Source organism: Rosa rugosa, chromosome 2 (genome assembly GCF_958449725.1).
Source record: "Rosa rugosa chromosome 2, drRosRugo1.1, whole genome shotgun sequence".
Classification (NCBI taxonomy): domain Eukaryota; kingdom Viridiplantae; phylum Streptophyta; class Magnoliopsida; order Rosales; family Rosaceae; genus Rosa; species Rosa rugosa.
The window spans coordinates 35863473-35875017 of NC_084821.1; the positions used below are offsets into that span (position 1 = coordinate 35863473).

The window sequence follows — 11545 nt, forward strand, 5'->3', positions numbered from 1 at the left end:
GACACACATATGAATACGCACTAAAGTGCATGTTCAAAGCTTCAAACAACATAGCCGAGTATAAAGCACTGATAGCCGGCATCAAATTGGCAAAAGAACTCGAAGTGAAAGACCTGAAAATCTTCAGCGACTCTCAACTCGTTGTAAATCAGGTCGATGGCCATTTCTAGGCCAAGGAACCCCATTTATCTCATTACCAATCCCTCACCTAAGCTCTACTCAAGCAGTGCCTCACCTCCCACATGATCGCCCTGATCCCACGAGCATAGAACACCAAAGCAGATGCTTTCGCTAGACTGGCAACATAGCCACCCAGCACAAATATCGGAAACCTCAAGATGGAAGTCTTGGACAAGCCAAGTATCGATAGACCCTTCTCAGAAATATTCACTACAGAGAACCAAAGACTACCTTCATGGATGGACCCATTCATTGACTATCTCTCGAAAGGTGTTGAGCCAACTCACAAGGCTGTCGCCACCAGGCTCCGCAAGAGGGCGACACTATACACAATCCGCAAAGGCAAATTGTACAGGAAATGCAGGTCATTCCCTTTCCTAAAATGCATCTCTCTTGAGGAAGGACTGCGAGTACTTCTATCGCTACACAGCGGAATCTGTGGTAACCATGCAGGAGCCAGAAACTTGGCATTCAAAGCACTTCGTACAGGATATTACTGGCCCACAATCGAAGAAGATGCAAAGCGCATCACCAACGCTTTCCTCAAATGCCACAAATTCGCCAACTCTCCTATCGCACCGTCGGTGCCACTCTCATTCGTCATCGCCCCTTGGGCATACTGCCAGTGAGGACTGGACTTCATCGGTAAGTTTCCCACAGCCCCGGGACAGTTGAAATTTGTCATCATCGTTGTGGACTATAACACAAAATGGGTAGAGGCTGAGGCCCTCGCCACCATCACAGTCCCCAAGGTCATCAATTTCCTATGGAAAAACATCTTCTGCCTGTTCGGAATCCTTGAAACGATCATCACCGACAACGGCATGCAGTTTGATAACGATACACTGAGAGAATTCGTGGGCCAGTACGGCACCAATATCTGATACGCCTCACCTGCCCATCCCCAAACAAACGGCCAAGTCGAAGCAGTCAACAAGATAATCAAGCAGAACTTGAAAAAGAGACTGGACGACGCCAAAGGCCTTTGGGCAGAGTAATTACCTAAAGTCTTGTGGGCTATCAGGACAACACCCACTAAAGCCAACGGCGAGTCCCCCTTCTGCATGTCATTTGACACCGAAGTGGTGATCCCTGTCGAACAAGAAGTAGAAAGCGAGCAAGTAGCTTGCTTTGATCACGCAACCAACTATGAGTAGGCAAAAATGATATATTTATAATTATAAATGTTATCCACACTTTAGACAATCAATAAGTAATTTGGAGTCTCCTTCCGCCCACACTTTAACAGTCATAGATGGTATTGCTGCACGAGTTGGATGGCTTTTCCACATTTTCATACCGCAACGCATATAAGCAGAGACTAGAGCGAATATAGCTAGAGTACGTGCGGTGGTGGCTCACTTCTGATCCTTATATGGAATTAATTTTCAGACTAAAGCAAATACAGAGTACGTGGGGTGGTGGCTCACTTCTTACCCTCACATGAAACTAATTTTCATAAACACAATGCATATACGCAGAAAATCAAACCATTTATAGAATATAGAGTTAGCTGGTGGCTCACTTGTCATTCCTTTTTGGGGCGCACTTATACATACCTTGTATCGGTATATCATAATGCATGGTTAATTAAGTAACACAAACACAATACACATAAGAACAAATTAATCATTTATAGATCAAATTAAGAGCTAGCAATTGGCACTGTTGGCTTACTTCTCATTCCTTTTTGGGCACTTGATCAATAGTGCATGATGCAATATAATTGCACGCTGGCTTTGGCCATCATTTCACTCTTATCCCCTCTAGAGTATAGCTTACCCAAATTTGAGTACAGACACAGATACTACAAAATGTTGGCCGGGAATTCAAGCAACCAAGAGCTTCTTTTCAAAGAGTTGTAGGCCTTTCACGAATCCAAAGCTGGTGTGAAAGGGATCGTCGATGCAGGAATCACGAAAATCCCACAATTTTTTGTCCACCAGCCAATAGATCACTACCAAGTAACCCAAACCGAATTCAGTATTCTCTAGAATATTCTGTAAATATTTACTTTCCTTGTACATGTAGATTACGTATTCTATATAGTTGTAGGAGATTTTTTCCTATTAGGATTACTCTTGTATCTCTTTATAAACCTCCTATTTTGGAGAGGAATAATATTGAAGTATTCCAAACATATCGAATTCTTATTTTCTACTTGGTATCAGAGCAGGTTCAATCCTTTGAACTTGCACTGTATTCTTTTTTTGAAACTCGAAACCCGAATACCGAAAAACATCACAAAGCACTGAAGTTCAAAATAATTCTCGGAAGTCATCATCACCGTGTTGAATTCTTGGAAGTCATCATCATTGCATTGAAACTGCCGCACACCTTTGTTAATTAAGCCTAGTCAACCATCTTGGTTAATTAAGCCTATTCAACCATCTTTGTTAATCAAGCCTAGCCTGCTGTTTGATTTAGACTAGCTTACAAAAGTCTAGCCTACAAGCTGACAAGACCTTCTGCAATTGTTTATTAAGTCTAGCCGACAAGACCTAGCTGACAAGACCTGCTGCCTTGTTTTTTGCTTTATGCTCAATGGACAACCCAGCCACCCTTGCACTCCACAATATGCCTCCAATCATCAACCATTATCATACCACCGCTCAAGATAACTCGGCGTTTCCAACCGGCGTTGCTTTGAATGAATCCAATTATACCATATGGGCACCTCTTATGAAGATGAGGATTGGAGCACGAGGAAAGGTCGGCTACCTCACTGGAGCCAGAGCTGCACCAGATGAGAACTCTCCTGAATTTGAGGTTTGGGCCACAGACAATGAAAAAGTGAAGAGTTGGCTCATTGATTCCATGGAGCCATCACTCATGAATCGGTATATATCCGACTCCCAACAGCCAAAGATGTTTGGGAAACTGTTGAGAAGACTTTTTATGATGATTTTGATAAAACCAGAATTTTTGAATTAAACAAGAAGTGCTATGGAGCGAAACAGAACGGTCGGACTCTTCCTACCTACTACAATGAGTTGGTGGGAATGTTTCAGGAGATTGATCAGCGTATGGCCTCCCAAAATAACACAGTGGCTGCCGTTGTTCAAGAGACCACTGCCATGTCACGAATGCGAGTTCACATGTTCCTTAGTGGACTCGATTCAAAGTATGATCAAGTCCGTGGTGAGATTCTGAGCAAAGACCCAAAATTCAACTTGGAGCAAAGTTATGCCTATTTCTGAAAGGTGCATTCTGAGAGGCAGGCAATGGGATACGCCTCTGAGTCCTCTTCCATGGCTGTCCAAAGCAAACAGGGCCCTTCCTCAGGTTTCTCAACACAGCGCCGCCCTCCGGGTAAAGAAAATCCATATGCAAATACAAAGTGTCTAGTTTGTGGAGATTTGGGTCATAGCAAGCAAAGGTGCTATGAAGTGATTAGCTATCCTGATTGGTGGGATTTCACCAAGAAACCATGAAAGAACCTTGGAAAAGTTGTTGTGGCTACTACAGAGGAAAAGCAACCATCTAGTGCCTCCGCTAATGTAGCACAGTCAGGTATGAAGGGTAAGGTATCTATGAATAGTTCTTGGATAATTGATACAGGTGCATCTGACCATATGACTAATGATCCTAGTCTCTTAAAAAGTATGAAACCTTCCTCTCAAAATATTGTTTCTACTGCTGACGGTACTCCAACTCCGGTTACCGGAGAAGGCTCTGTTACCCTATCTGACACATTAACCCTTGATTCTGTGTTGGTTGTTCATTCATTGGCATATAATCTCCTATCTGTTGGCCAAATTATTCTAGCACTAACATGTGTTGTGACCTTTTATCCCTCTTTCTGTGTGTTTCAGGACATTCTGACTCGGCGGATTCTTGGTTATGGTGTTAGAAAGGGGAAACTCTACTACTTGGATCTGACAGAAAGTGGAGAGCAACAGTTGTTAGGACAAGTGAATCAGGTCAATGGAGTAGAGAATGCTAAGGAAACAGTGTAGCTGTGGCATCGTTGTTTGGGTCATCTATCTTTCAGTTATCTTTAAAAACTACAACCTCATTTGTTTTTGGTTGTTAGTGATTCAGATTTTCGTTGTGATGTATGTGAACTGGCTAAGAGTCATAGAATTTCGTATTCACCTAGTCTTAATAAAAGTCTCATTCCATTTATGAAGATTCATTCTGATGTCTGGGGTCCTGCCAAAATCCCATCTCTTTCTAGAGCCCGATATTATGTTACTTTTATTGATGATTGTACTCGTATGACTTGGGTGTCTTTGTTAAAGAACAAGAGTGATGTGTGTTCCATGTTCAAAGTTTTTCACAAAATGGTGTCTACACAGTACCAACAGGCTATTCGAGTTTTTCAATCTGACAATGGCGGAGAATATGTTAATGGCCCTATGCAAGAGTTTATGCAATCTCATGGAATTCAACATCAAACTTCAAATTCATACACTCCTCTGCAGAATGGGTTGGCAGAAAGAAAGAATCGGCAATTGCTTGAAGTTGTCCGTGCCTCCTTGGTTGGCATGCATGTACCTCGTGAATATTGGGGGGAAGCTGTGAAGTCCACTGCCTACCTCATTAATCACACTCCTTCTTGGGTGATTGAATTTCAAAACCCTGAGCAGCAGCTTCAGAAACTTCTTTCACTTCCGTCGTTGCCTAACTTGGAACCTCGTGTGTTTGGATGCGTAGCCTATGTTCATATTCCCAAGCCTTAACGCAACAAGCTTGATCCTCGTGCCCGTAAGTGTATATTTGGTGGTTATGCTGAATTTTAGAAGGGTTATCGGTGTTATGATCCTCTTACTGGCACCATACATATCTCTCTTGATGTTGCTTTTCGTGAATTTAAGCCCTATTATTTAGGGGGAGTTTCAGAGTCTCCCCTTCAGGGGGAGAGAGGTTGTGAAGGAAATCCTCGGGATTTATTTGATTTTGAAGAATTAGAAGCCTTGGAAGAGAGATTTGGAGTTGGGAATTCTCCAGCATCAGTAGACAACCAAAAAGAGAAAGGAAAAGAAAAAGGAGAGTCTAACGTTGGAAACAAGAAAGAAAGAGAAAAAGGAGAAGGAAGAGAAAAAGGAGGGTCTGACGTTGGAGACAAGGAAAAAGGAGAAGAAAGAGAAAAAGGAGAAGAAAAAGAAAGAGAACAAAGAGTGTCTGACGTTGGAAACAAGGAAAAAGGAGAAGAAAGAGAAAAAGGGCAAAGGAAGAAAGAAAGAGAAAAGGACGAATCTGGAACATTGATTCAATTGGTGGTGGACCAATGGGGTCCTCAGCTTACGAGACTTACCATAACACATGCAGCCTACGTCATGACCAATGCAAGCACCAGGAAAGTGACAACGACGTTTCAATGCTTCCTAGAATGTATGAAATGTCACAAGCTGACGAATTACTCATTTTTTTTTTTTTTTGGCAAAGACGAATTACTCATTGACCAGCCCAATTGTGATACACCCAATGAAGAGAATATAATTCAAAGTTCTAATCTGTCAGAGTTTTTTCCCATCTCTACATCGTCAACTGAAGAATCCGCTGCGAATTTCCCTCCTCAGGTACCTTTAATTTCGAATGAATCATCTGGGGTAGATAATATTGGGCCTAGGAAATCACAAAGGGTTACCAAGGGTATTCCTAAGAAACAATATGAACCGGACATCAAAACCAAAGCTAAGTATCCTATAGCTAATTACATGTCTAACAATAGGTTGTCTGGGTCACATGCACTTGTTGTTGATCAATTATCCACTGTATCTATTCCTAGTAGTGTATAGGCTGCTTTGGCGGATCCTAAGTGGACTCAAGCGATGAATGAAGAACTAGAGGCTTTGCAGAAAAACTCGACTTGGGATATTGTGACTATGCCTACTGGAAAGAAGACTATTGGATGTCAATGGGTGTTTACTGTGAAACTTAAAGCTGATGGGAGCATTGACAGGTACAAAGCAAGATTAGTTGCCAAAGGATACACCTAGCGTTATGGAATTGATTATGAAGAGACGTTTGCCACCGTAGCAAAGATCAATACTGTTCGAATCTTGATTTCACTTGCAGCAACTAAAGATTGGCCTCTACATCAGTTTGATGTGAAGAATGCTTTCCTCAATGGAAACTTGGAGGAAGAAGTGTATATGGACATGCCGCCAGGAGTCAAAAATATGCCTTGCGATACTGGCAAGGTTTATAAGTTGAAGAAGTCTCTGTATGGTTTGAAGCAGTCTCCAAGAGCTTGGTTTGGAAGGTTCTCCAAGTCTATGAGGGTGTTCGGATATAGACAAAGAAACTCGGATCATACCTTGTTCATCAAGATTAATCAGGGTAAGATTACCGCACTGATAGTATATGTTGATAATATGATTGTCACAGGGGATGATCTAAAAGAGATGGTGGCCCTACAGAAGTATCTTTCTAAGTGAGATGAAGGACCTTGGGCAGTTGAAGTACTTTCTTGGAATTGAAGTTGCAAGGTCTAAGAAGGGGATTTCTTTGTCCCAACGTAAGTATGTACTTGACTTGTTAGCTGAGACCGGGATGCTTGATTGCAACCCTATTGAGACACCGATCGAGATGAACCACAACCTAGCCATCTATCCGGATCAATTTCCAACGGATAAAGGAAGGTACCAACGCCTAGTAGGGAGGCTTATTTATCTTTCTCATACTAGACCTGATATTGCTTATGCTGTGAGTGTGGTTAGTCAGTTTATGCATTGTCCCAGTGAAGAGCATATGAATGCAGTCTATCGCATTCTGAGATACCTTAAGATGGCACCTGGAAGAGGTTTGTTGTTTGAAAAAAATGATGAGTTGGAAGTTGTGGGGTACACGGATGCAGATTCGGCTGGTGATAAGACGGACAGACGATCCATATCTGGGTATTTTACATTTGTTGGAGGAAACCTCGTGACTTAGCGCAGCAAGAAACAGAAGGTTGTTGCTAGGTCAAGTGCTGAAGCTGAGTTTCGAGGTATGGCACATGGAGTTTGTGAGATGTTGTGGATTCGTAATGTGTTGAAAAATTTGAGTTTTAAACTCAAGAAGCCTATGAACTTGCATTGTGATAGCACATCTGCTATCGAAATTGCTCGTAATCCTGTATAACATGATCAGACTAAGCATGTGGAAGTAGATAGACATTTCATTAAGGAAAACCTGGATAGGAAGATTATCCGTTTCCCTTTCATGTATACAGAAGATCAGTTAGCAGATGTTCTTACAAAAGGAGTGTCAAGGAAAGTGTTTGACAACTCAATTGACAAGTTGGGCATGATCGACATCTATGCACCAACTTGAGGGGGAGTGTAGAATATTCTGTAAATATTTACTTTCCTTGTACATGTAGATTACGTATTCTGTATAGTTGTAGGAGATTTTTTCCTATTAGGATTACTCTTGTATCTCTTTATAAACCTCCTATTTTGGAGAGGAATAATATTGAAGCATTCCAAACATATCGAATTCTTTTTTTCTACTTATTCCAGTGGTGGACCTCGCTAACGCCGCCATTGGCATGAGCAGGCATGCAGAGGTGATTGATGGAGTCCGGCGGGCTGCTGAGAGTGTGGGGTTGTTCCAGGTGGTGAACCATGGGATACCTAAGAAAGTATTAGAGGAGATGCTGCAGGCCATACGTGGGTTTCATGAGCTCCCCAAGGAAGTGAAAGCTGAGTATTATAGTACGGACCCCAAGAGGAAGGCCAGGTTTGTTGGTAGCTATAATTTGGGTATATCAAGTTCTCTACAATGGAGGGACTCTTTCATTTGTGACATGAGTTCTGAGCCTGTGAATCCTCAGGATTTGCCTGAGGTTTGCAGGTATATGTACCAAATAGAATTTGGTACTGTGTTGGGATTTTTATATAAGCCATCAGGAATTTAGTCTCTCCCTCTACGGCTCATGTGGGATTTTTATATACATGGTTACAATACGTACAAACATGAAATCCTATGAGTTTTCTACCGTTAATTTACTTCTATCATAAAATAATGATTATCATTTGACCCTTTTTTTCTACATTATAATGATTATTATTTCATATAAGATAATGATTTGTGAAAAGTTAAAATTTTGCAGAGACAAAACCATGGAGTACTCTAAATATGGTCACAAATTAGGTGTCACCTTGTTTGAGTTGCTATCAGAGGGACTTGGGCTGAAACCTGACCACCTTATAGGCTTGGACTGTGCAAAGGGACATCTTATTGCTGGTCATTAGTATCCATCATGCCCTGAGCCTCAATTGACTATTGGCGGTGGCAAACACACAGATGTTGCTTTTCTTAGCATGCTACTTCAAGACAATGTCAACGCACTCCAGCTTTTGTATCAAAACCAGTGGATTGATGTCCTTCCTATGCCCGGCGCTATCGTGGTGAATATTGGAGATTAGTTGTAGGCAAGCAATATTGTATTGTACATATTCGGGGTTGTCTATAGTACTTAGATGTTTATCATACACTCATTTATATCTAATTGAACCAAAATTACAATTTACTTGAACCAAATTTACAACATTGACAACAAAGTTATCACATTTGTTTTACACATTTACATATAATTGAACCAAATTACCACATCGACAACAATTTGTTCATCGGATTCGGCTCCTCTAAAGTTAGATTGTGTGAATTTATGTGAATTTCTTAAAATCACATTCATCCGTCTAATCCAACGGTAAAACAGTGGCCAAGTCAACTTATGCAAATTAGGTTTTTTTTTTGTTTCAAACCTTCTGAACGTTGTGTATTAGTTGACATGGCCATTTATTTACCATTAGATTAAACAGATGAATGTGATTTTAAGAAATTCACATAAATTCACACAATCTAACTTTAGAGGAGCCGGATCCGAATATGTACGGGAAATTCTACAGTACCTGATGTATGTGATACACTCATTTATAGATTTGACATTGTGGTAAATAGAGTTATTTTTTGGGTAATATTAGTTCTATTAGAGGTAAAAATATCGTATGTGGAGTAATTACCTCTAATAGAACTAATATTACCCAAAAAATAACTCTATTTACCACAATGTCAAATAACATACATCAGGTACTGTAGAATTTCCCGTACATATTCATTGTTTATTGTATTGCCTTTTCAATTGCGAAGAGCTGTTCTGCAATTTCTTTTAACAATGGCTATACGTGTTGGTGCACTAATCTCAAACAATAAATACAGAAGCGGAATTCATAGAGTACTTGCCAAGAAGGAAGGTCCAAGAGTTTCGGTGGGTTGTTTTTTCAGGCATGTTCCACTAGAAAATTCTGCAGGGAGGCTCTATGAGCCGATCAAGGAGTTGACATCAGAAGAAAATCCCCCAATATACGTTGGAACAACTGTGACAGATTACATGCGGGGCCACTACATTAAAGGGTTGATCGATGGGGTGTGTGGACTCGAATATTTGAAACTGTGAGGTAGACTTGAAACTGTCAAGTCTGGTCATCGAAAAGATAGTACTTAATTGATGTAATAAGGGATCAATGTCGTGTTTATCACTGATCCTCTGTTTTTACTACATGGAAAATAATTTGAGAGTACAGAATCAGTTCTATGTTGCATATATTGAGCTTTTCTATTTTATTCTCAAGGATCAATTCTATGTTGCTGTTTTGCCAAGGATACAGGAAAAGTAATTTTGGTGTGTACATTGCAGCTTCTTTTGATTTTAATAGTTGCTATGACGTTTTCATGTTGGCATTATTACTCGAAAATTTTCTAGTACATAGCTTCGGTTCACCTAGTTGCTATGTACTGCTCTTTTTCCTTATTGGTTTCTTCTGCATCAGGATCGATCGTTATGAGACAAAAAGCTTTTCAACTTGAAGAATTGTTGCTGCTGGGTTTTTTGGCTGGTTTCTTAGTACATGGCGAGCCCAAATGGACATGACACTTGGAATTTCACCTGGCTCTCTAATCTTATTTGAATGTGGCTACTACACAACACCACAAACGTTCATTATTAATTGAAGTCATGTTTCCTACTACCTTTATAAACTTGATGCAAATTTGGGATGGTTATTGCTTTGCCTACATAGCTAGTTAAATGGGGCTAATCTCTGTTCTTAGCTATGGAGCTAGCCATCAAAAACCATGAACCGAACTTTCAGTCATTGGCAAGACCCAAGATAAGGGATGATAATGAAATGAACTTTCAATTTTACAATAAAATTCAATTTTGAAATTAAAATGAAAAATAAAATAAACTACGTACTAACCAAGTTCATTTGATGAAGAGAGTAAATAAACAAGCTACTTAATTTGCTGAGGATCAATTTTTTTCTTTTCAACTTACAGTAACAGATCGAAAGGGTAATGCAGTAATTGAAATCCCATTTCAAGAAGGTTCATTTCATTATCTAAAATTAGTTCCTTTCACCAATGAAGGCCATGAACATCTCTTTTGTGCCCATGGGTTTGTTCACCTTGAAATATCACACATTGGGGAGTAGCCCAACTGCTCCATTTCCTTGAAGCAACTCTCTCATGGCGCGGGACATCTTCCTAAATCGAAAAATATCCAAGACCAAAAAAATTTACTATCAGTTCCAACACCAAATTTATTTAGCTTCTAACACTCAAACTGAGTATTACACATTTATGATACACTCATTTGGAGCGTCTGAGTCTAAAAACGAGTTCCAGTAGCATGGAAAAATATATATGGAAGAAGCTTTCTAGTTACCTCCATTTTCTTCATCAACTCTTGTCTCTTTGGCTGCTGTAGGGGCAGAAACAATTATGTGACGCGCATTTGGACTAATGAAACCTTCTTCCACAGCAGTGTCGAAAAACGACAATAAGGAGTACGTTGTAGTACCCATCCACATTCATCCTCCTCATTTGATCTTCTTTTTCATTCCTCTCCTTCCATTTTTCTTTAGTTTGTCTCCCTCATCTCCATCATCAGATTTGCAGAAATTCTATCATCACATCTGCATCTGTATAATCTCTAATCATATGCAGGTAGAGAAGACCTATTCCTTGTACTTTCTATATAATTCCTTATGATTTTAATATCTTTCTCATCTAACTAGCATGGAAGGTGATGGGATTCTTCTGGCATTCTATTCGTGCAAATATTAAAATGGGATTGAAATGGTTGTTCTTTCACAAATTAATGTCATGATTACAGCTTAATTTGTTTCTAAGCCAGAAGCCAGTACTGGGTATTCACTATACTCATCACATTTGTATGTTAATCGATTTCACCGAAAGCCTCAAAATCAGTACCGATTCATGCCGATATCTCGGTATACCGATCTATCGGTAACTGACGGTGGCGGTAGGGTTCCGATTTCAGAATTTGGAAACTGACCTAGGTCGGTCGGTAGACGGTTGATAGATTTTGGGGTCGGGTTTCAACTGAATCCACCCCCAGTTAAAGCAT

General features: G+C 40.2%; 1 protein-coding gene and 1 pseudogene across 1 annotated transcript; both read left to right on the forward strand.

The window, feature by feature from the left end:
* The first annotated feature begins 338 nt into the window (after positions 1 to 338).
* Positions 339 to 809, forward strand: LOC133730684 (uncharacterized). The gene has a single exon (XM_062158231.1). The coding sequence runs from the start codon at positions 339 to 341 to the stop codon at positions 807 to 809; it is 471 nt and encodes a 156-aa protein (XP_062014215.1).
* A 1185-nt stretch (positions 810 to 1994) lies between these two features.
* Positions 1995 to 10276, forward strand: LOC133728023 (deacetoxyvindoline 4-hydroxylase-like; annotated as a pseudogene).
* The last annotated feature ends 1269 nt before the right edge of the window (positions 10277 to 11545 follow it).